We start from the raw sequence: 24,048 nt of genomic DNA on the forward strand, positions 1-24,048 counted from the left end.
AGCTGTTTAGAACCATAGATCGAGATTCCAAAATTGACCCCTTATCGGAAGATGGCCTCCGGCCAAACAAGCTGAACGGCAATATCGAACTCAAGGATGTTCATTTCTTCTACCCCTCAAGGCCTGCTTATCCCGTTCTGTGTGGGTTAGATCTCCGAATCCCTGCTGGAAAAACCACCGCACTGGTTGGTCCCAGTGGGTGTGGAAAAAGTACTATAATCGGCCTTCTCGAACGTTGGTATAACCCGTCGAGTGGCACGTTGACTCTCGACGGCTGCAGTGTTGATCAACTCAATGTTCGCTGGCTCCGAACGCAGATTCGGCTTGTTCAACAAGTATTTGACCCCCTTGGTCTTCAACCCAAATGAACTCGAGCTAACCTCCCCCAGGAACCCGTTTTATTCAGTGGCACAGTGTTCGAAAATGTCTGCCACGGTCTAGTCGGAACAGACATAGCGGACCTGTCAGAATCGGAGAAAATGCAATATGTGATCGAAGCTTGCAAGCTCTCAAATGCCCATGACTTCATCGAGGGACTCCCGAAGGTATGAAGAGCTGTCACAAAATTTTATCCAAATCTTGACTAACACAGCTGCTAGGGATACCACACGGAAATCGGGGAGCGGGCGAGTATGCTATCTGGAGGACAGAAACAGCGCATCGCCATTGCTAGAAGCGTCATTTCCAATCCAAAGGTTCTTCTTTTGGACGAAGCGACTAGCGCTCTGGATCCGCGCGCGGAAAGGGCTGTTCAGGAGGCCATTGACCGAGTTTCTGAAAATCGAACCACCATTGTGATAGCTCATAAGCTTGCCACAGTTAAAGACGCTGATAACATTGCCGTCATGGCCTCCGGCAGGGTCGTTGAACAAGGCACCCATATGGAATTGATTGCCGCCGGTGGCGTATATGCACGACTGGTCGGTGCTCAGGATCTTGGTAGCAAAGAAGACGATGAGCCGGAGAGTGCTCTTGAGGGATATGAACCTACGGAAGCAGGACAGGGCATCTCATTAATGCGAACAACGACAACGAGATCTTCAATTCAACCTGCACTGACAAACGGTGTTGGATCGGGAAATTCTTCTATTGAGAATAAGTACAGCCTGTTGCATTGTTTATACATATTCTTGAAAGAGCAAGAAGGAGTTGGGATTCAATATATTTTTGTTGTCATATCTTGTTTTATGGGCGGTAAGTGTTAAATCATCACGACATCATGCCCTTCTTTTTTTTCTCTGAAACTTTTATTGATATATGAAACGATAGGGCTGGTGTACCCTGCGCAAGCAGTTATTTTCTCTCGCTTAATAACGGTGTTCACCCTGGAGGGGCAATCTATGGTAGACAGAGGCAACTTTTTCGCTCTTATGTTTTTTATGGTCGCAATTGGGATTTTGATTGCGTATTTCACCCTTGGATGGTTTTCTAATCGTATCGCCCAGGTTAGTTTACTTTACGATGAAGGTATAACGTTCGCTTACTCCATGGATGTTACTAATACATATATTGATAGGTATGCACGCATCGATATCGTTTGGAAATATTTAACACCCTCCTCCGGCAGGACATGGAATTCTTTGACAAGCCTGAGAATGCTGTTGGTGCTTTGGCATCAAATCTATCAACCAAACCGACCCAACTACAGGATCTTTTAGGATTCAACCTACCCCTTATGATAATTGTGCTTGTTAACCTGGTCTCAAGTTGTATCCTCGCCCTCGTAGTTGGATGGAAGTTGGCGCTGGTCACCATATGCGGCGGCTTGCCACCGTTGTTGATCTGCGGATATCTGCGCATTCGACTCGAAGTCAAATTTGAATCCCTAACGGGGGAACGGTTTTCGAAGACCGCAGCCCTAGCGAATGAAGCGGTATCGGCCATACGAACTGTGTCGTCATTAGCACTAGAGACCCAAATTTTGTCCAGGTACCAAGGTAGTATGAACGGAATTGTTAAACATTCTATAAGGAATGTGGTATGGACAATGTTTTGGTATAGCCTGGCACAATCTATCGACTTCCTTGTGATGTGTCTCGGATTCTGGTAAGCGTTATGAATACATCTACATCGTTGGTTGGCACGAAGACTGATGGTTTTCTTTAAAGGTATGGCGGCCGTCTTGTATCTTTCAGAGTGTATTCTTTGAACCAATTTTTCATGGTTTTTGTGGGTGTTATTTTCAGTGGTCAAGCTGCCGCTCAGTTTTTCTCATATACAACAAGTAAGTCATCTTAAACCCTTTTTCTTGATTTCGACAGGGACAGGCAAGCTAAACCCAGTAAAGGTATAACGAACGCACGCATTGCGGGAAACTACATACTTTGGCTTCGGAGTCTTAAGCCTCAAATTCAAGCCCATGAGGATACATCTGACACAGATTTGGATAAGAAACCACACGGTAAAGGTCTTGTTGAATTAGAAAATGTTGAGTTTTGTTACCCCCAACGCCCCGATGCTCGCGTCCTTTGTGGAATAAATATTACTGTTAGTTTTTACCCCCCCCCCTCCCCTTTTGGTGGACCCTCACACCTCTTGAGAACTGAACCACAGGCTAAATGAAGAATATATAGATCCAACCAAACTCCTTTGCTGCATTTGTGGGAGCATCCGGCTGTGGCAAATCCACCATCATCGCGCTTCTAGAACGCTTCTATGACCCCAGTTCCGGCTGTATTAAATTCGACCAGCAGGACATCGCTCAGCTGTGTCCCCGCGCATATCGCCGGGGGGTTGCACTGGTCCAACAAGAACCAACTTTGTATCAGGGTAGCATCCGCGATAATATTGCCATGGGCCTCGAAACAGAGGCAACACAGGAGCAGATTGAAGAGGCATCTCGCCAATCAAATGCGTTCACGTTTATCTCCTCCCTTCCTGACGGTTTCAACACCCTCTGTGGCTCCCGCGGCACGCAGTTGTCTGGCGGCCAGAGGCAGCGCATCGCAATTGCTCGAGCCCTGATCCGTTCTCCCAAATTGCTTCTGCTTGATGAAGCAACCTCTGCCCTCGATACGGAGTCTGAGAAAGTGGTACAGGAGGCGTTGGAAAAGGCTTCGTCCGGTAGGACGATGGTGGCTGTCGCGCATCGTCTGTCGACGATTAAAGATGCCTCTGTAATCTTTGTGTTTGGGAAGGGAAGGGTGTTGGAATCTGGTACGCATGCACAGCTGCTCGCAAAGAAAGGAATCTACTATGAAATGTGCTTGGCACAGTCGTTGGATCAAAAGATTCCTGATAAAGAAGGATAATAATCCTCACAATCTTCTCCATCACAATTGTTTTATGATGTTGAAAAGATCTGTTTCAATTTCTCATCTAGTGTGTTAATAGGGTGATCATTTGCATCTAATTCTTGTTCTTGTGGATGTTTTATCTAGTTCATAAATAAAGCCATGTACATTGTCAAATTAGACCTAATTCAGAGGTTGTGAAGGAGAAGTGAGTGTCATGCCTGCATCATAAATAATCATAGATTCACTCCACACCCTCACGTGTGCTCGGAACATAAAATTAGGTATAATGCACCTGAGCACTTAAAAAAGAATTGACATAAATGAGAGACAAGTTCAGAACCACTAGAGCCAATCACCAGAGGTTGTCATTGCATAAAATCATAAGAAAACACAAATTTTGACATTATATCAATTCCTGACAGCCAAAGCACAGTCTTGACCATGAGAACAATAAAAAGAAAATCACTGGCTGATTGGGGGGGATGGGATTTGGAGCCCGAATCTCTGACTAGACAGACACAATCGATAGCCGCATTTGACACATTTGGGAATTACTAGGCATTGTGTGTCCATTTGGAGCAAATCTGGAAGAAGTGTGAAGTGACAGGGCAAATTAGTCACCATTTGAAGCCCAAGACGACTGAAAAGGAATTCTGTCGAACCAGTCTGTTTGTATATGCTGCCAAATGGGAGCGTGAACAGTGATTATAATGTCAGAGAAAATGATATTGTTAGTTACATAATTTAGCCACCGTGTGCGTCTCTATCTCGTACCCCTGTGCTTCGAAAGCCTTGTTGGCCATCCAAGAAAGGTAAGCCCTAAATCGCCGTAAATAGAAATAGAGGATATTTAAATAGATGTGTATAAACGTATCCATATAATGACGCATCTTAAAACTGTTAAAGGGAAGTCCAACTGAGAAAATTGAGACCCCAAGACTCTCGAAAAAGCAGAAATGCATTGCTGTTTTGTAAAAGGAGTAAGCGAGACGTCCAGTGATGTCACATGGATCAAACAACGTTCGGCCAAGTAGTAAAATATTAATAAATTTGTAATGTAACATCCAAAGATGCGCGTATATATTCCGATCCCGAGCGAGAAAAGCGTGGAACACCCACGGGTAAAGTCAGATAGTAAAAAATATGGATATCAGGTCATTCGTTAATCGTGTACCCCACCGGTCATCTTTTGTTGATTCTCCACAGAACTCCTCCCGTGAATTGCAAATGTCACGGAGCCTGGAAATTGAACCAAATAATGAGCTGTACATGTGATAGATACCATTGGACGCCACACGGCAAATAGATGAGGTATAGATGGCGGAATCGGGTGTAAGAAGGACAGCCTGCTGGCGAAGTGGGAGGGTTTGAAGTATGCAGTCGTTCATTGGTCGTTTAATTCATGGAAATTCGAAAGTTGGCGGTTTAATATCGCCAGCGGTTGTTAAAGGCTCCAGAGTATAGCTCGAGCTTTCGTAGCTAGGAGACATAGAAAAGGTGGGAAGGCCGGTGTATAGAGGTCCTAGAATGTGTTTTCGCATCTCATCCTCATCCCATAGTAGACCAGGGCAATTTTTGCGAGAGACTATTTCTGCTTCGCCAACCTGATCGCTCCCGATTCCACATTCCTGTTGGGTAATTAAAAACCCAAGTAGGGTGTCGCGAAGATTATCCCATAATGTGCCATGTTGTTTCCATTCTAGTCGCTTAGCTACCCGCACCATTCGCGATACGAACCAGCTTCTTTCGCCTTTATCAGATGGCCTATTAGCCATAAATCCCCCATTCCCCATAAAGACCCATAATAATGACGAGATGCTAGGGTTCGAATATGGGTTAATCTCTTTAAGCTCTAGATTAACCCATTCGAGGTAGTGGTCGAAGTTTTGAGACTTAAGATATGAGTCGTACAAAGCGGTGTTAAGGTAGAATAAGCAAGCCATACAGGTATACTCATCTATAAAGCGAACGTCGCGTATCCCATGGTCGTAATCGGGAAGAGTGGTGAGGATAGAAAACAGGGTTGTTGAAGCGTCAAAAAGATTGCGTTTTTGACTTCGAAAGGCTTGACCTTCATGGTTGAGATCTAGAGGAACGGGAAGCGAGGTGGAAATAAGTGAATGCTGTAACGCATTAAGGGAGCGGAAAAAGGCAAGAAAGTCCTCGCATGCTTGCAGTATGCCAGCAATTTCCTGCGGATCTGTGCCCAAAACATGATGGTGTGGTGTCAGATGTATATGAAGTTTAGGAGACAAGTATGGGAGAGTCGAAGGCACTGTGTCAGGTATATCTCCCGTCCAGGGCAAACTGGCTGCCACAATAGCCCTTGGGGCACAGCTCAGATCAACCCTGTGAGGACTGTTCAGCAATCAGCCGGAACAAGATTTGTCATGGGTCGGTCACGAACCAATATAAAACATTTTCTAGAAACGGGCTGGTGGCCCGCATACCGCTCATACCTCCCCGTCGTCGCAGCAGTTGTTCAATCCCTTGAATATGCATCCGTTCAACATCCCGGTCCTTTGACCATTTCTGTACGAGATCAGTGCTGAACAATAAGTGGTAGAAACTCTACAGGAAAGTGATGCTTACCTCGATCACTGCCATTGTCGCCGCGGCATAGATTGTACCATCGTGCTTCCTGCCTGCATCACTTTGCAATCTTTCGTTTAACATCCTCAACGCTCGCATTTTGTGGGTAAGTGATTGGACCGACTCGTTATGGCCTTCCACGCCAGCTAGGTGTTTTGATGAAATGGCGAGCATCGCCTGAAAAGGTGTTGGATCATGCAAAGTCAAGTGGCGAAATATATCTTTTATGGGGTTGTTTTGATGTGCATCACCCATTTTATACATCATCATGGGATATGTAGTGACAACTTAACGAAAAGTGAGAAAACAGCCAGGTATTTGAAACTAAAGAAATACACATGTAGGAGATATTTGTAGTGTCCAAGCCACTCCAATGTAGAGCGAGCTGGTGTATGAAAGTGAGGAGTTTGCAAACATGTAATAAAGCCACTTACAATGGTGTATCAAATGTTGATCAGTACGATTCAACTTCAACGGATAGCTGTTGAAAGGATCAAAACATCCCGCACCTGGCATTGCCTTGGGGTCTGAGGAGTAAATATCGTGTAGAAGAGCCGAGATGATCTCATCTCCCTGATTGGTTAGATTCTCATCGTCTCTCATTATTGGAATGTCTGGCTCGGCAGGACCAACACTACCCCGACTAGAATCGCTGGAGCTGCTCCTAAGATCCGTTATATTTTCATCGTCGTCTAGTTCTTCAACTCTGGAAGAGGATGGAGACAGATTAGTTCCAGTCGCCGGGCTGCCACTTCTGCCCCAGCCTCTAACCTGAGCACGAGATGATTCAAGTCGTGCTATACCTTCCAGACGTCGCTGGCGCATATACTGGCGCATAGCATGGCGCCGTACCTGTCTTCGGGACTCTGTATCTGTGACCAAGACGAATTCAAAAGATTTGGAGCCCTCCTGCGGTTTACTGGGCGCTGATTTAGCAGCAGAATTCGAGGCCCTAGGCTGAGGAGCAGTAGAAGCACCGGAGGGAGGAGGGCCAAGGGATCTGGAGTTGCTCCTGGCGCCTTCTAAAGGGGAGGCGTCACAGAGCTTCCCCTTGCCAGTCCCCGTGGCGGCAGCTTTCCCCATAATGCCATCTTCAAGGGCCCCACGCTGACGGTCAGCTAAAGGTATCGATCTAATCAGGCAAAGAATGACAACTACGCTGTATTCTGCGGGAACGAGAAAGGAGGGATGACCACGCTGAGGGGCCAGTTTATCATGCAGGAGACGGGGTGAACTGGTGGCTGCAGGGGACAACGACTCACCACTAGGACGAGAGGATGGGATGAGGTCCAGGGTTGCAGCATAGGGATGTGAGGATAGGGTTCCAAAGGTTGGTGCTTTGGCCAGTCCAAAGCCCAAGATCGATTTCCAAACTGGGACAAGGTGGGGAGATTCCGAGGTTGGGTGTGGAAAGGGCCGATGGCGCCTCGGGGGAAGCGGGTCACGTGGCGGAGGCCAGTCCGAGCGCTGGAGTGGGACTTCGGGAGTCCCCAACGGTGCCAAGTTTGCTGTGTGGGGTGGGGGATGGTGTGTCACTTTGATTGATATATATTTCAGAAAGGGCATGGAAAATAAATGATAATTAGTGGTATGTACTGGAAGCCTATTTTAATGCTTTTGGGTCTAAATATTGCTGTTTTGTATTCACAGGCAAGAAGAGTGACCAGGCATTTATGTTAGGTTCCGCTCTAAAGCTACCTATGCTGCGTGTAGATATTTTGCGTACATAGGCAGCATCTCATACCACCACCTGTCAAGATTGGTCAAAGATTAGATCCCCTTTCGTTGCAGAAGCTCTCCATAAACTATGCTGAAATCCGTGGATGTGTGTACGTGGTATTCTCTTCCCAGATTTCAAACCCTCACCTCCCTCCCCCACAAACCAACCAACATCCCGCAATATCCACTGTATGACTATTCGAAAAGGGCGGTTGATCCGGCTGCGGTGTGGTTGTTCTTTACTTCTCACAGAAGAAACCTCGGCATAGACCATAATAGCTCTTGTTAGGGTCACTAGCCCTACCATCTCAAGATCGGTCACCAGGTAGCGAACCCAAGTAATTCTGCTGGGATGGTAAACATGTTCTAGCACACATGGCATGCTCTAATCGCTAGCATAGGTAGATAACAAAGTCGGGGGAGACACGGCTTCAGCCACCGTTTTCTCGAAGTCGATCAAGCGCTGCCATGACACCATCATTCAACCGTTTCTCTTCCTGACCTGATCGACGTGGGTTCGACTCTACTCTTCTCTCTTCTGAGATAAGTGTTTCAACTTGCGTGTCATTCACACTATCGCTTCTATTTTCGTGTAAGCGACTGCTTGTGATTGCGGACTGTGACCCTGTCACGTCACGCCTATATTCCTCGCTATGAGCAGCGAGAAATGCACTTTCTTCCTCCGTACGGCCGTTGTCTGGGATCTGAGCTCTTCTATTTTTACCCCCGGATGGTTCTGCTCTCCGTTTCGTAGATTTTCGTATACGAAACTCGCTTGTTACAGCATCGTGCCATTGTTGAACTTTCTTCTCTCCCCACCCGGGAACAGCACTAATTTGCTCTGGTTGAGCATTGATCGCGGCCTCTAAGCTACCAAATGTCGATATCAAACTAGCGGCGTCCGATTTGTTGATGATTCTGGGAGTCGTAATAAACTCGACCAGGCTCTCATTATAAGACTGAGATTGTTGAGTTCGTATTGCAGTCGGCTGCGCATGCTCGCAAGACTTGAATAGCTCCAGGTAGTGCCCTGCTTCAACAGCGGACCAGCAAAGGATGAGTGTCAGATTATTGACCAGTGACGTCTTCGATAATTCCTTAAGGCTGTCTTCATGATTCGGGATATCAACCATGATGAGAAGGATTCGTAAATTATATTTCCCCCCAAGACCCTTGATTCGAGAATAAATGTACTCGGGGTGTAGACGGTAGTATTTAAGGGAGAGGAAGAGGATACAGGTTGAGTTCCCAACCACATAGTCCGCGGGAATATCAGCATATTCCCAAGGGACGTGTTTAACATGGTTGAGGATGGGGTTCCCTCTTTGTCTTGCAGATACTAGAATGGCAGCAGGCCCTGATCTGCTTGGAAGTGCTTGGGGCTTGGGCTGCTGGACCCCTGTAGCACGATCTGCCACTGGCGCGGGGGCCCGCGCTGGGCTTCTATCTGGTTGATTTGGCCTAGTTAACGCAACCAAATCCGGTTCATCTCCAAATTCGTCATCCATTTTGTTTGATAGCGTGACCAAAGCAACCAAGCAAATGTTTGAAGCAGTTATAATAGGACGAAGCGGCGGGGGTGCTAGGATATTGGAGCTTCCGGAAATTCGGTGCCTGCTTGCACCTCTTGTCTTCCTGTTATTCGTCGCTAATTTGGTAGAATAGAGGCTGTGTCGGCCTGGTTTAATTGGATCGATATATTAAATTCTCTGGATTTGGCACTGAAAGTGGTGTTTTGATTGGAAAGATAAACCAGCATTGGCGCTAAGTAACTCAAAAACTAACGACAAACGCGCGGTTAAAATTTCAAAATCCACCTTAATTTTCAGCAGTGAAGTTTATTTTGCTCCAACTTCGATTTTAAAAAGAAGCAGCCCAGATTCTCAGCATGACAGATACACGAAATAGAAGAGGTTTATCAGACAGTGGAAGTGTTCAGGAAGATGGAAGAGTTCCGGCAACAGACCAACAAACTGAGGCGCTTCCAGATGTTGATGCTGCGTTGTCCCCGATAAAAGCCAAAAACCGGCGAACACTGTTCGTGCGCTCCCTCCCTTTATCGGCCACAACAGAGAGCTTAACCGATTACTTCTCGCAATCATATCCTTTAAAACATGCTACCGTCGTTCTTGACCCTCAAACAAAGCAATCGAAAGGCTACGGATTCGTCACTTTCGCAGACAGTGAAGATGTTGCTCGGGCTCTAGAAGAATTTAACGGCTCCGTTTTTGACGGCAAGAAACTAAAGATCGAGGTTGCGGAACCCCGCCATCGAAAGGTTGATGAGAAGGGAGGGAAAAGCGTTTCCACCTCTAAGCCAAAACGGGAGAGGGAGAATAAACAAGCACTGGTCCAACCTCCAAAACTCATCATTCGAAATCTGCCATGGAGCATAGCTGAACCGGAGCAATTGGAGGTCCTTTTTCGAAGTTTTGGGAAAGTTAAATATGCAGTAATTCCAAAGAAAGGCAATAAACATTCTGGATTTGGATTTGTGGTTTTGAGGGGCAGGAAAAACGCGGAGAAGGCATTAGAGGCCGTCAATGGGAAGGAGGTTGACGGGCGAACTCTGGCAGTCGATTGGGCTGCGGAGAAGAATGTATGGGATGAGTTGCAGAATCATACGGATGGTGTTAAGGACAATGGAACTGAGAAAGAGGATAATAAGAGTGGAGAAGAGGACGAGGAGACTAAGAACCAGGACGACGATGTCGCCATGGGTGAAGTGGATGATGAGGATGAAGGGGAAGACGTTGACGACGATGACGACGACGATGACGATGAAGAAGTGCATGCAGAAGTTGAGGATGACCGGAACGCTTCAACAGTTTTTATCCGCAACTTACCCTTTACTGCTACAGATGAAAGTCTCTACGAGCATTTTGTTCAATTTGGACCTTTAAGGTATGCCAGGGTCGTATTCGATCCAGAGACAGACAGGCCTAGGGGGACTGCTTTTGTGTGCTTTTGGGACAAAAAAAATGCGAACTCTTGTCTCCGCGATGCGCCGAAACGGACAGATTTACCCCGAGCGGAAGATGCTAAGGCAAAAACATCTACTATAAAGTACTCCGTTCTCGAAGATGAGAAGAAGGATCCATCAGGGAGATACACAATGGACGGTCGCGTTCTACAGTTATCTCCCGCAGTGAGCAAATCTCAAGCAGTTAAACTAGAAGCTGAAGGAAGCTCTCGCAGGGAGACTCGAGACAAAGACAAACGACGATTATTCCTTTTGTCTGAAGGAACCATCCCATCGACTTCTGCTCTCTACAAACAGCTCTCCCCTTCGGAAATTGCAATGAGAGAAGCTTCCGCTAAGCAACGACAGAAGCTCATCAAGAGCAATCCGGTGTTGCACCTAAGTCTCACACGTCTATCAGTCCGCAACTTACCTCGAAACATCGACTCCAAGGCTCTCAAGGCGCTCGCGAGAGAGGCTGTTGTCGGTTTTGCGAAAGACGTAAAGAGTGGTCTGCGTGAACCATTGTCGAGAGAGGAACTGCAGCGGAGTAACGAGGATATGAAAGAAGCAGAAAAACTGCGAAAGTCAAAGGGTAAAGGAATCATCAGACAAGCCAAGGTCGTTTTCGAGGGGAAAGAGGGCAGTAAGATTGACGAAAAGAGTGGAGCGGGTCGGAGTCGTGGATATGGATTTATTGAATACTACTCTCACCGCTCGGCATTGATGGGACTTCGATGGCTGAATGGCCATGTTGTTGCAGGCCCAGACGGGAAAAAGAAACGACTCATTGTCGAGTTTGCCATTGAGAACGCACAGGTTGTCAAGAGGAGACATGAGAAGGAGGAGAAGTCACGGAATCATGATGAGGAAGGACAGAAGCAGCACAAATGGGCCTCGAGGAACGGAGTTTCACACCAGCGAAATTCTTCGAGATTCAATTCTAATACTCCTAGAGGCACGAAGCGAAAGAGGGTTGAGAGTGACGGACAAGGAAACGAAAACATGACAAGGGCATCCAAGCCTAATGATTCCAAACCCGAGAAGGATAATCAAATTGCCAAGAGAAACAGGATCATTGCAAAAAATAGAATGTTGAGGAGGAATCGGAAGGATTGAACGATGGCCATCATCGCTGATGGGGCGGGCTGTCGGTTGTCATTGGCTATAGCCCTCATTCCCACGTATACTTTGTATCTCCTGGCGTTCAGAAGAAGGGGAAACAGGGCAATATAAATTACTTTCCCTGAGTTGTACACAAATCGGCCCGATATCTAACTAATTTTACAAGTTTTCCTCGCTCTTTCAGTTGTTAACTTTTATGCTCGAAACGAGGACGTAAAAAAAAAAAAAAAAAGGCGGCGACAAACAACTGTATAATAACCAGAAGCCATCCCGTGTGAATGGGGAAGAAGGGGGAACGTGGGGTATCAGATATGACGTAGTATGTTCCAGTCTGATACTATTTATTCCTTCCCACAGCCGCAGTCGGATCAAGATCCAGCCGATTAAAATCATATAATCTAACAGTGGGAAGTCATTTCATTCGTAAAAAAAAAAAAAAAAAAAAAAAAAAAAAAAAAGGAAAAAAAAACCCACTCCTTGAACCACTCTCCAAGCCCGTCCTCCTTTTTCACCCCCGATTTCCGCTTCACTTGACGACGACCTTCAGGTGTTTGTAGCCCCCTCGACTCTCCCCACGATATTGTACCGCTTGCTGAAGAACGCAAACCACTCCTCTAGCACTCCTTTCTCTTTATCGGGCAAATCGTACCAGTCTGGCCTGCAGTCTTCCGGTTTCAACGATGAAGATGCTAAAGCTCTCGAAGCGTCCTTACCGGCGAATACTGCATTGGCCAAAAATGGAGATTAATCATAGAGTCCCAGGTCGCGAAGGTTGTCTTATAACCCATATATTTAAAGGAGCAGATTACAAAAGACATACCATGGTAATTCCTACCGGGTCCGTAAGCCGGGTTTCCTGAGACATTGAATACGACACCCTTAATGGCGACGAGGGTGGGACGGTTTGGATCAGTTCCTAATGAAAAGATATTATTAGATCCGCACATAACCAATATCGTTGAAATACAAAATATATAGATAGATAGACTTGTAATGATAACAGAAGAAAGGGAAAGCACAGAAGACTAAAGTTCGGGTGGAAAACAGCCGAGCCTTTGTTGAAAAGGTGTAGTTACTTGGGAAAACCGCAACGCTGAGACAAGTTTGGACTCACCATCTGATTTGGCCAGCTCTTCCAGTGAAATTAGATCATCCTTTGGCGGATCAAGGCTGGTCGCCTCCTTGGACATAAGCCCTTTGCTCGCCATTGCAGTGCAGTTTCAAAAAGTTTATATGCCCAGGGAGCAGTTTTCCTGCCTCCGAGGCCGGTTGTTTAATTACTGCTTGGTTTGGGAGTTGGGGGTGGCTGGTTTGGGGGGGGGGGGGGGGGGAGATCAAGAAATGGTATCTTAAGCTGTAAGAATATAAGATACTATTGCGGATTGGTTGTATAGGATGAGTTTCTGATGCTTTGACAATCCTTAATCACTTCAAGTTTCCCCGGAGATTCCAATTGCTGGCGGGGAAATTCATCACGTGCTTGAAAGAAACAAAACCGCCGAGGTAACTAGCTAATGCCCCCGCAATCAGCCAAATGTCGCTGAGTTTGTGAAGATGTCAATGCCAAAAAGGGGGGGGCCATCTATATGTATTCTGAATATATATATAGTCTACACGGTTAGTTAAAAGCCTGCCTCGTTGGATTTGGAAAACGGAACTGCGTCCCGGATCTTAGCTTCTGCACTTTGAAATAGGGTTGACAGGGAGCTGTTAGTGTGGTGTTTGACTCTTTGTCTCGGAACCGCCACGATAAACGCAGAGAGTAACTATACAAATTGTCAGAAGGCTAGTTTTGTATCTAGATACGTAGTGTATATGCATTCATCCTGCTGCTAGTTACTTGGAAAGCTCGATGGCCCCAAAGTAAACACCGCCCCAACATGTGTTGAAGTTCGGGAACCACTAACTGCTACAGATAATTGCCTGCATGAACTAAGATAATATGAAAGGAGTTGAATATGAATGAGGGAAGAGTCTTGGGGTCTGAACTATTCAAATTCCGTTCAACCCACGTCCATAGTCCGGAAAAATAACGGCAAGGTGCCGAATCTGTTAGCTGCAAAGTTCCTTTGTTTTTCCCCTCGAGTCTCTCTCTTTTAGATTAACTATGCGCTCATGACGTGCGAATATTTATTTAAGTGATGCCAATGAAGTCAAGAATGGATTCTTCCCTTTTTCAACGCTTTCCCGCTCGCAGAACAAGCCATGTAATTTCTCTCTCTCATTGCCGCTATTCTTGCATGGGATGAAGTATTGATCCTATCTGAGCGGGTTAATCACCAGTGGGACAGATGAATCACAGGCTCAGAGACACATTGTATGTCCGGAAATGTTCGGCAATCGCTGACGCGATATCTAGCATCCAGCACGACACAGGAACCACCAGAAGAACAGCAACGAATCTTGGAAAATATCAGCGCTTATGCCGATTTATGACAGCGGATGGGCTAAAAAGCTTGGATGTAAAGCATAAGCGACCTATCCGGAATGCCTCCTTCGTCCATTAGGGTTAGTAATGATATGCAATTGGAGGGGAAACACGGCGATTGAGTAATAAACTAGGTAAGTGTGCAACGTCCCATGTCTCCCAGAGAGACATTGCAAGGGGGTTGTTGAATGACTACCTCCTTGGCCAGCCTCTAGATAGCAACTAAAAAAAAAAATAAAAAATAAAAAAATAAAATAAAAAAAATAAAAAAAAAAAACCCTTTTGTTGTTCATGGGTGCCGACCCAGCAGCTGCCTTTTATTTCGGGCTAGTTCCAATGGCGTACCTATCTAATTAGTTATTCTGCCAATCGTGGCACATCTTCAAGCGGACATGGCAGAGCAGATGATGGGGCGGCCGTGGCACAACTCCGAAAAGACAGGGCTGTTGGCCAATTGGATTGGGCGAACAATACTCTGTAGTTGAATTACCCACTTCACGAGCAGCTATTGGACTGAGAACAATTAAACGACGGGTAGTTATCATGGCTGCCATCTAAAGACGATCAATCGACCACAATCGGCCCGGTATGTCCTACGTTGCTCATTTGTGTGGAAAGGAGAAAGGAAGAAACGACACGCCCTTCCAATACTTGGAACACACCATGGAAAGCGTTTTCGTGGAAGAGTTTGGAAGTGGTTGGAAGTGGTGACGATGTTGATGTGGGCGGGCGGCCTTTTGATCATAAGCCATACCCCCCCCCCTGAGACGAAGACGGGAACGGCTTGGGGATTAAGCCTTTTTTAACTGGGTTTTCTACAGTTGGGACCAACCACCGATGTTTGGGTGGTTTGGCTAAGCCCAAAGCTACCTAGAGCCGGGCTAAGGATTACAATGCTGGCCAGCCACCCGTGTGTGTTGCCACCCCGAGACTCTTGAATTGAGCCGTGTGTGTGTGTGTGTGTGTGTGTGTGTGTGTGTGTGTGTGTGTGTGTGTTCTTGTGCTGTGTCTCAACAAGTAACTATGGACGACTCGGATAAACTCGCAAACAATGACTAATGGGCACGACTATGAGACATCCCAGACATGGCGGCAAGTCCCCTTTCCTGCCTGGAGCAAAATACATCCTGAGCACCCTGGGAAAGGATCTGCGAGACTGCCAGGCAAGGCAGCCTTCGGGCAGCTGAGGGTGGATGAGTTGAAACTGGGGTGGGGTAAACAAACAAACATCCTTCTTGCCTGGGTAGCTAGCGCCTCCTGCCTTTGGTTAGTTAGCTGCTGTTCGCCGTTCGCCGCTCACTTGTTCGCAGTTCGCCGCTGCCAATACGGTGGTGGGTGGGGGGGGGAAGGGGATCCTCGAACCTGAGCTTAGCCTTCGATCAACCCCCGCTGGTCCGCTCCACCGGCAATGAATGAATGCCCTTTGCTCTAGCATTCTCACTCTTCTACTACTACTACTACTACTACTACTACTACTACTACTACTACTACTGCTACTACTACTACTACTACTATTGTTATTATTATATTATATATATTATTATTATTATTATATTATATCATATCATATCATATTATATTATATTATATTATATTATATTATATTATATTATATTATATTATATTATATTATTATTTAAATCTTGCTTCCCATCTCTCCTTCTTAATCTCTCCTTCTTAATCTCTCCTTTCTCTCTCCTTCTTTCTCTCCCCTTCTTTCTCTCCGTCTTCCACAAGTTCCTGATTTCCGTCGCGCCAATAGATTGCTCTAATTTCATGCGACAGGATTCGCAGAGAGATGGCCTGAGAGGAGGAGATATCCAACTTTTAAGGATCTACATTCCCCAACCCCGCCCCTAGACTTTTCCATATCTCCCGGTCTTATCTTGCCTCCAGGAGCACGAATTGATCGAGCCCCCCGCCGCAGTTCAGAATGGGTCCGCCTGAGGACGCTGTCACGACTTCAATCGAATCCCAAATCCCCGCGCAATCGGCGCCCAAACGATCAGATCCTGAAAAGTTCCCGTCCGGGGAATTTCGCAAACGTCCATACACCGATTTCCTTGAACCGGTTTCCCCTAGGAAGAATGACGACTCTTCTATCCGCGAGGGGTCCATAAAATTCTGGGTGGATCAGACACATCGCAAGCTGAAGCCGCGACACATCCAGCTGATTGGGATTGGAGGAACAATTGGAACCGCGTTGTATGTGCAGATTGGACGAGGGTTGATGGCTGGCGGCCCTGCAAGTTTGTTCCTTGCATTTACTCTGTGGTAAGTCCGAGAGACTCTCTCGCCGCCCCATGACTGATAAAATGTCCCTTTGTAAATCTTGTATCGCACTTCTTCCCATTCTCCCCCGCTCCGTCAAAAGTGTAACTGGGAAGAATACAAGGGAGGGACAAAAGGGGAAGTGAGGAGATGGCAGAGAAAGTCAAGTCGAAATCGGATTGTCCAGGTAAGGAATGGAAATACAGGATGGAGCGGCTCAAGATGTACCGCAGAGCTTGGAGAGATCAGCATTACCAAGATAGAAGAATCTGCCCCTGTCTCTCTGGAGCGAGATTCGAACAGTTCGATATTATATATAGAGTTATGCTTTTCTTCTCTGCTTCTCCAGCAGCATGGCTTGCAGCGAAAGTTCTCACTTTGTGTTTTCCTCCCTCTTTGCGATACTTTCGATATCGGTTGCAAATTTGAATCTCATATCCCATTTCTCCAATTAGGTCTTCGTTCATACTAGCTGTTACGATATGTAAGTTCTTCCGGATCTCCCGAAGTTTTTCAGCCCTCATGCAGCACCTCCGATCAGGGGAGAGAGAGAATGGCAGTTTTTTACCTGCGAAATATGTTGCTCCTTGAATCTGCCCAATGCGCCAATTTTTTTTTTTTTTTTTTCTTCTTCTCTTTCTTCCCCCCATTATATCTCTGCCATATACTATCCTCCAGTGCGGCACTTCCAAAAACTTGTCGGGGCCCAAATGATTGCCATCCTCTCCCATCCCGGATTTGCAGCTGATAACTCTGATTCATGTTCTCTTTACCCTCTCTGCTCTCGTGTTTCATTAGGAGGATTGTAAATTGAGGGAAATCATTTTGACCTAATTGCTTGGGGAAAAAAAAATAAAAAATAAAAAATAGGCATGGCAGAAATGGTCACATATCTTCCGATATCTTCCCCATTTATTCGATTTGCTGGCCGTTATGTTGACGAAGCTTTCGGCGTGGCCACTGGATACAACTTTTTCGTCTTCGAAGCTGCAATGGTTCCTTTCGAGATCGTGGCTTGTAATGTCATCATCCACTACTGGAGTGATGTCGTCCCTGCGGCTGGAATTATTGCTATTGTGCTGGTGTTATACGGGTAAGTACTCCAATGCCTGATCGGAGAAACTACGGTTGAAATACTGTATAATAACATTTCGTTCGGGGCGGAAATGTAGAACCATCAATTTATTTGCCGTCCAATGGTACGGCGAATCCGAATTCTGGTTAGCCCTGGGTAAAGCGCTTCTCATCATCGGTCTCATCATTTTCACCTTCATCACCATGCTTGGTGGAAATCCACTTGGAGACCGATATGGATTCCGATACTGGCGCCAACCTGGCGCTTTCGCTGAAACATACAAGAAGGGAGACCTAGGCCGGTTTTTAGGATTCCTGCAATGTATGATCCAGGTAATAAACCCCCTTTTGCTTCTAATCCTCTGAATGCCCTCATCTCCAAAAATACCCATAGCTCACGGCCCCTCTAGGCCTCCTTCACAATAGCCGGTCCAGACTACGTCTCAATGGCTGCTGGAGAAACGGAAAACCCCCGCCATGTCCTCCCCCGCGCCTTCAACGCCGTGTTCTACAGATTAACCGCCTTCTTCGTCTTGGGAAGCTTAGCCGTGGGCATCGTCGTCCCCTTCAATGATCCAAAAATGAAAGCTGCTTTCCAACAAGGATTGCCAGGAGCTGCAGCATCACCCTACGTCGTTGCCATGGATCGGTTACAGATCAAAGTCCTCCCGCACATCGTCAACGCAATGGTACTGGGAGCGGCGTTTAGCGCAGGCAATTCGTACGTCTACTGCGCCAGCCGCAGCTTGTTCGGACTTGCGCTTGAGGGGAAAGCACCACGAATCTTTACCAAATGCAACAAACATGGCGTGCCGATATATTGCGTTGGGCTCGTCTTGCTGATTTCCCTATTGTCGTTCCTGCAAGTGTCCAACAACGCCGCTATCGTGCTGAGCTGGTTCGTCTCACTCGTCACTGCGTCACAGTTGCTCAACTTTTTCTCAATCGCCTTTACGTACACCAGGTTCATGAAGGCGCTTCACGCGCAGGGTGTGTCGCGCGACTCCCTCCCATACAAGGGCTACTGGCAGCCGTATCTTGCATACTATGCCTGTGCGGGAACATTGATTATGGCGTTTGTGGGAGGGTATACCGTGTTTTTGCCGGGGAACTGGAGTGTGCCGACTTTTCTTTTCTCGTACACGATGATCGGCGTGTGCCCGCTGTTGTTCTTGGGGTGGAAGTTGATCAAGAAGACTAAATGGTTGAAACCGCATGAGGTGGATTTATTCACGGACGTCGCAGAGATCGATGAGTATACGAGAAAGTTCGTTCCCACACCACCAAAGTGAGTTTTCTCTCTCTCTCTCTCTCTCTCTCTCTCTCTCTCTCTTTCTTTCTTTAACAAAGAAAAGCGAGAGAATACAATCAGGGGTGACGTTGTATGGTTCATCCCCAATTTCAAACACACCTTTGCGGTTTAAGGATAGGTCCGAGGTAGATTTTTAGGTTCCCCTGCATGAGCTGATGATCGCCTCCCTGAAACAGAAATTCCGTTGATAAATACTTCAACAAGCTCTTCGAGTAACCGGCTCTTGTCGCCACCTGTATCGATACAATCCAACATGCAATGCCCTTGTTTGTTACGGTTCTTTTTGTCTTCTCTTTAAGATATTGACGCAGACTCGGGGCCTTCGCAGTTTCCAGCAGACTCCATGTCGTATGCATATAGAATAATATCTAAACGCAGGCCACCCAACCCTTTAATTTCCATAATGAGTTCTTCTAATCTCTTCATCATTCAGAGAACGGTTGGATTTGTAGTTCTTTATTAATTTATGCGAAGGCCAATGCTTTAGCCTTCTTATAATTGATGTTTATGTGCACGAGCAAACATTATAGGGTGGTATCTAGCAGTTTATTAGAGAATATGGTATCTTGCTAGTTGGGTGGGTGTTGGTGAATGAATGATGAACAAACATTTTCTGATGATTTACTTTTCTAAAGCCACATTGCTCGCAGTAGGTTTTCTTATCAATTATGTTTTTAACCATGGTGCAGGGTGCGTGGATGATATATAGTGTGTGTATGTGCGGTTCAAATCGCAAGGGATGCTTAGCAGCGGTCATCGAAACCACCAATTGACCTATTCCGTTGGTAAGTTAGAATTCCTAGAAACTCTTAATCACTGACTTATATTTGGGCGGGATGGATATGGTCGACAGAGAGGAAGGCAGGAAAATCTTACTGAAGCCGTAATGCCCTCGCCAACTCCCTTGATACTATGCCACCATCCCATTGGGATAAACATCCCATCCCCAGCATCAAGATGAGCTTCGAATCCGTGCATTATAGTAACTTCGTCTTCAACTTCTCTGGAAATCCCACTCCCACTCCCACTCCCACTCCCACTCCCACTCCCACTCCCACTCCCGCTCCCGCTCCCGCTCGCACCCCCACCATCCGCTTCATTTGGTTCCCTTTCCGCACCGCTCCCCCAAACCTCGGCTTCAAGCAATGTCTTCTCCAGCCCTTGCATCATCTCCTCGCCGCGAAATTTTGCATGATCCGCAACCACTCCATCTGCAATTGCATTTTCATCCTGATTCTGCCGACGCGACAAAACCATTGCTTTCACCCGCTGGAACACCGCCAGCCCCGTGTCTGGCGCATACAATCTAACAGCTTTCCGCCCAGCCATCTGCACAAATAGATTGGGGTTAGGGTCTCTGTGGAGCGGCGTGTATGTGGGTGGGATGCCCATCCAGATATTCGTATCGTATATATCCCCCCTTCCAGCTTCAGAGACGAAGAATGGGGTGGGGAAGTCAGAGTGGAGATCTTGAGGTAGGTCTAGGAGTTGGCATTGGGCGAGATAGAGGCGAAGGTTGGAGGGATTGCTCCCAGTGGTTGTTTTGGTCCATTTGAGAAACAGGTCTAGAGGCGCATAGAAACGCTGGAATTGTGGCGTGTCTGGGCTGTCTGGAGAGGAAGAGGTCAATTCGAGGGGAACGGAGCAGTTACTATGTCTTCCCAGGTAGGTGTAATTGAGGCTCTGAATCGAGGACGGCGCATTGGTGCCGCCATGAGAAGGGTAATCAATAGAGAACCATTTTTGGATTGCGGGGAGCTGGCTAAATTGGCCTCGTGGGAGGATGACGGGCAGCTGTGGTTGGAAATATGAAGCGCGGAATGCGGCGATATCACTGCTGGAGAGAGTACTGAGGGGGATGAAGCGTGATGGGTTTACTGTAGCTGAAGTGGAAAAGGGCCTCTTCATTGTCTTGTATTACACGGAGCAGTTAGTTAATTTATCCTCACTGGCCTAACAATATGTAGTTCAATAACTGGACTTGGCTGGTTGTCTGTCGCCGGCTATTCCACCCCACAGTCTTCCAGTTAACTAGTTAATTAGTTAGTTAGTTACCCCACAACTTCTCTCCCCCCCTCCAGGAAACAGAGTTTCAACAAGGTATTTACTATTACTTATTGCCGCTGCTACCATAACCATTGTCCCATGTGACATTGGCAGGCCGTTGTTGCGCTCCTCACACGATGACTTCGATGACTTCGATGTCTCCCGTTGCCGACGCTCTTGCAGACGGCCCTCCTGCGACCAGTGGCAGCAGCAGTAACAACGGTGGCGATGCTGCTAAACGAAAAGTGGAACCCAACAGCGGAACCCAGACCCGGACAAAGCGGAATCGCTACATCTCGCTGGCCTGGTCAGTCGTAGCTCATAACCATCCGCTGCCGTTGATTCCGGCAAAGCTGTCATTCTGGTGGTGCATCTAGTTAACACCTTTGTTAATAATACAGCAATGAATGCAAAAGACGGAAAATCAAGTGCAATGGCCAAGTGCCTTGCCAGCGCTGCGGTCATCTCTCCTTGGAATGTAAGTTAGCTTTCTGGCTCCGGCACTGACCGCATCGTCAATCGCTGGATCGCTGGTTACATCTTGCACATGGGTTAGGCCCGTAACTGTTCTGTGAGGCTCACATTCTATTCTCATCTAGGTCTCTACGCCCCCAACTGCTGCACTCGTAGCATCAAAGATTCAGAGTAGGATAATAGACTCCGTAGTTCTACTTGCTGTTAAAAAGCCACTGTTATCCGATTGATATTTATTCCCCTGTAGCCAACTTGTTGCGAGCTGTTTTGCTAATTGATGCGGTATACGTCTACCAGAGAATTTCGCTCCATGAAAGAGCATATCGAGACGCTGCAAGATCAAGTGAACACATTATTTGCAAGTATAAATGATCTCTACCACAAGACCGAGACTTCAGTCATTGAGGCCAGTGCATATTGTCGAGAAGCTTCACGCTCCATATCCCAGCCAAGCTATGATTCTCCGAATCAAATCTCATCGCGGTCTCGATCGAGCTATCCTCGCTTTCATGGGCCCACGAGCACCACATTTAACCTCCACGTTGCCAAGTCAAGTCTCCAAACGATGGGCATTACTCCAGCTGAAGATAGCAATCATGAGCTGTTTGCTAGTCAAAATGCGACGCCGGCTGCTTCCCCAACCCAACAGCAGCATACACTACCCCCTATCCCACAGCTTCTGGCCCATCCGAATAAGGATCCCCTGTGGGTAATAAAACGTGAAGAGGCCATTAGGCTATGTCATATTTACGAACGGGAAGTTGGAACCATGTATCCCGTGCTGGATATTCAGAAGGTGATCATTCACACAAACCTGCTCTTCACCTTTCTGGATGCAGCATCTCGGACGGGCTTTGCGAAGTGCTTTAAACCGGGGCATGATTTATTGATCGACGATGACACTTGCATCCTGAAGATGGTCCTGGCAATTACGTTGGTCCTCGAAGGTGACGGCCAGAGCACACTAGGAAATCGGTTTTTCACTACTACTAAACATAGGATCGAAAGTAAATTGTGGGAACCCACCGATATAAAAACAATCCAGCTTTTCACTCTCATGGTATGATGCTTATGATAATGATGCTATCGGGACTGTACAATCATTCAATAGAACATGTTAGCTAACCTTATTCTAGGGAACCTACTATTTTCATACCGATGATGATATTATGGCATATCGATTTATTGGCTATGCCACCCGCATGTGCCTTGAGCTCGGACTGCATAGACGAGATGGCATGCTTAAAATGCTACCAAGTGAAGAGGATGTGTCTTCTCTTGTTAAGATGTTTTGGTCAGTATACAGCTTGGATCGACGTTGGAGCTTTGGCATGGGACTGCCATTTGTCATTCAGGACGAGGATATTGATTCGTCTCTACCAGAACCCGTGAGAAATCTTCTCCCTAGCATTTACCTATATGGATTCAATGCCCGTCAACTAACAGTGGCCGTGAATGAAATTAACAGGATGACTCTGTCCCGTACCTGAAGGCGATGGTGGCGTATTTTCGTATCAGCTCTAAGATATGGTACTCTGGCTTGGGCTCCATAGGAACGTCGACCGCCAAAAGAGAAGTGATTGGCTTCCTTGATTACCAAGTTCTGCAATGGCTGAAGAATGTTCCCGAGAACCTGAGGTTCCATTCTTCTGAATCTCCCGTGAGTAATGATGGTGTCGACAGAGAGGTTCGACGGTTGCGCGTCTTACTATATATACGTGGCAATCACATGCGGATCTTGATTTACAGGCCGGTCCTACATTCCACATCTAGCATCCTTGAGAATATGGAATATGCCCACACCGTCGTCGACATTGCAAAAGACACCGTCCGTGTCCTTACCCACCTCAATCAGACATCCGATATCTACCGCACCCAACAGATGCTCTTCAACTATTTCCTGGTTTCCGCGCTGGCAGTCCTCCTGTTGGCCGTGTCACACGCGCCTGCTGAGTTCAATCGACAGGTCCGCGACGAGTTCTACATGGCTCTGGACCTGGTCAAAGGGTTCAGTGCCAAGTCCTACGTTTCAAAACGCCTGTGGAAAATGATCAAGGGGCTTCGGGGTATTGGGGAGAAACTGGGCCTCATCAATCGTCCCGCCCCGCCGGATCTGAATGACCCACATTCAACGGCTGCTGTTGCCATGGCGGGGCTAGCGGGCCATCCCATGGATGTGATGTCGATTTACCACCGTGACATCAACCCGAGCGGTGAACTGGGCAGCAGCCCGCAGGACGGGATTCAGATGAGTAACGAGCTGACCAACTTGTTCGAAGCTGTGGGAGGGTATGGTAGCTTTCTAACTCACGCTAGTGGCACCGGGGATAGCATGAATGGGGAGATTGTCAATGCCCATAGTGAGCTTTCCAATGCGGAGGGACTGGGTTCGATTCTTGGCAGTGAAGCGGAGTTTGCACGGATTATGCGAGATATGTTTTAGATTGTTCATGGTTCCTTTTATTTTTTTTTCCTTGCTGGGATCTATTTTTTCGCCGGCACCTTAATGGATTGTACATATATATACTGATATATGTAGTAGGAGATAACTATGGTTTGAGTTTGCGTAAGGCGCTCTGTACAGCCTTAACACAATGACAGCTATAACACATAATCCACCACCTTCCTGTCTGCTTCTCCATCATCTAATAGCTTTACAATCAAATTTCACAATAATGATATAGGAAAAGCACCTAATTACAGTAAACTATTTTCTGTGCTGTGAGCGTGTATGAGCTATATGTTCAAAAACCTTGCAAACACTATTCTGAGATAGTCCTGAGATAGTTACTACATGCTTTCATAGTTG

At 46.8% G+C, this 24,048-nt stretch overlaps 9 protein-coding genes across 9 annotated transcripts in view; 5 read left to right on the forward strand and 4 right to left on the reverse strand.

The window, feature by feature from the left end:
- The window catches only part of PADG_11784 (uncharacterized protein), a gene marked incomplete at both ends in the record, with an annotated part of 4,600 nt that extends 1,349 nt beyond the window's left edge, over positions 1-3,251 (forward strand). Inside the window, 8 exons of the mRNA XM_010762205.1 lie at positions 11-335; positions 390-545; positions 600-1,194; positions 1,270-1,445; positions 1,517-2,046; positions 2,109-2,224; positions 2,288-2,487; positions 2,574-3,251. Coding sequence (XP_010760507.1) covers positions 11-335; positions 390-545; positions 600-1,194; positions 1,270-1,445; positions 1,517-2,046; positions 2,109-2,224; positions 2,288-2,487; positions 2,574-3,251 — 2,776 coding nt within the window. The remainder of the gene's footprint in view (positions 1-10; positions 336-389; positions 546-599; positions 1,195-1,269; positions 1,446-1,516; positions 2,047-2,108; positions 2,225-2,287; positions 2,488-2,573) is intronic.
- Positions 3,252-4,636: 1,385 nt separating this feature from the next.
- PADG_04556 (uncharacterized protein) lies at positions 4,637-7,394 on the reverse strand (the record flags this gene model as incomplete). The annotated part of the gene is made up of 4 exons (XM_010761742.1): positions 4,637-5,585; positions 5,644-5,768; positions 5,829-6,115; positions 6,263-7,394. 4 exons carry the CDS (start codon positions 7,392-7,394, stop codon positions 4,637-4,639), a joined length of 2,493 nt encoding a protein of 830 aa, XP_010760044.1.
- Positions 7,395-7,978: 584 nt separating this feature from the next.
- PADG_04557 (DNA repair protein RAD10) lies at positions 7,979-9,055 on the reverse strand (the record flags this gene model as incomplete). Its single annotated transcript, XM_010761994.1, has 1 exon — positions 7,979-9,055. One exon carries the CDS (start codon positions 9,053-9,055, stop codon positions 7,979-7,981), a length of 1,077 nt encoding a protein of 358 aa, XP_010760296.1.
- A 380-nt stretch (positions 9,056-9,435) lies between these two features.
- Positions 9,436-11,628, forward strand: PADG_04558 (mRNA-binding ribosome biosynthesis protein NOP4; the record flags this gene model as incomplete). The annotated part of the gene is made up of 1 exon (XM_010761743.1): positions 9,436-11,628. The coding sequence occupies one exon, from the start codon at positions 9,436-9,438 to the stop codon at positions 11,626-11,628; it is 2,193 nt and encodes a 730-aa protein (XP_010760045.1).
- A 549-nt stretch (positions 11,629-12,177) lies between these two features.
- Positions 12,178-12,842, reverse strand: PADG_04559 (uncharacterized protein; the record flags this gene model as incomplete). Its single annotated transcript, XM_010761995.1, has 3 exons — positions 12,178-12,356; positions 12,455-12,550; positions 12,749-12,842. 3 exons carry the CDS (start codon positions 12,840-12,842, stop codon positions 12,178-12,180), a joined length of 369 nt encoding a protein of 122 aa, XP_010760297.1.
- A 2,271-nt stretch (positions 12,843-15,113) lies between these two features.
- PADG_11785 (uncharacterized protein) lies at positions 15,114-15,474 on the forward strand (the record flags this gene model as incomplete). Its single annotated transcript, XM_010762206.1, has 2 exons — positions 15,114-15,305; positions 15,373-15,474. The coding sequence occupies 2 exons, from the start codon at positions 15,114-15,116 to the stop codon at positions 15,472-15,474; spliced, it is 294 nt and encodes a 97-aa protein (XP_010760508.1).
- Positions 15,475-15,995: 521 nt separating this feature from the next.
- PADG_11786 (uncharacterized protein) lies at positions 15,996-18,699 on the forward strand (the record flags this gene model as incomplete). The annotated part of the gene is made up of 5 exons (XM_010762207.1): positions 15,996-16,336; positions 16,789-16,817; positions 17,204-17,426; positions 17,506-17,740; positions 17,818-18,699. The coding sequence occupies 5 exons, from the start codon at positions 15,996-15,998 to the stop codon at positions 18,697-18,699; spliced, it is 1,710 nt and encodes a 569-aa protein (XP_010760509.1).
- Positions 18,700-19,472: 773 nt separating this feature from the next.
- PADG_04562 (uncharacterized protein) lies at positions 19,473-20,627 on the reverse strand (the record flags this gene model as incomplete). The annotated part of the gene is made up of 2 exons (XM_010761996.1): positions 19,473-19,493; positions 19,596-20,627. The coding sequence occupies 2 exons, from the start codon at positions 20,625-20,627 to the stop codon at positions 19,473-19,475; spliced, it is 1,053 nt and encodes a 350-aa protein (XP_010760298.1).
- Positions 20,628-20,902: 275 nt separating this feature from the next.
- On the forward strand, positions 20,903-23,682 carry PADG_04563 (uncharacterized protein; the record flags this gene model as incomplete). Its single annotated transcript, XM_010761744.1, has 6 exons — positions 20,903-21,072; positions 21,167-21,243; positions 21,365-21,410; positions 21,537-22,299; positions 22,376-22,627; positions 22,708-23,682. The coding sequence occupies 6 exons, from the start codon at positions 20,903-20,905 to the stop codon at positions 23,680-23,682; spliced, it is 2,283 nt and encodes a 760-aa protein (XP_010760046.1).
- Positions 23,683-24,048: the final 366 nt, after the last annotated feature.

This window comes from Paracoccidioides brasiliensis (genome assembly GCF_000150735.1).
Source record: "Paracoccidioides brasiliensis Pb18 unplaced genomic scaffold supercont2.5, whole genome shotgun sequence".
Lineage (NCBI taxonomy): Eukaryota > Fungi > Ascomycota > Eurotiomycetes > Onygenales > Ajellomycetaceae > Paracoccidioides > Paracoccidioides brasiliensis.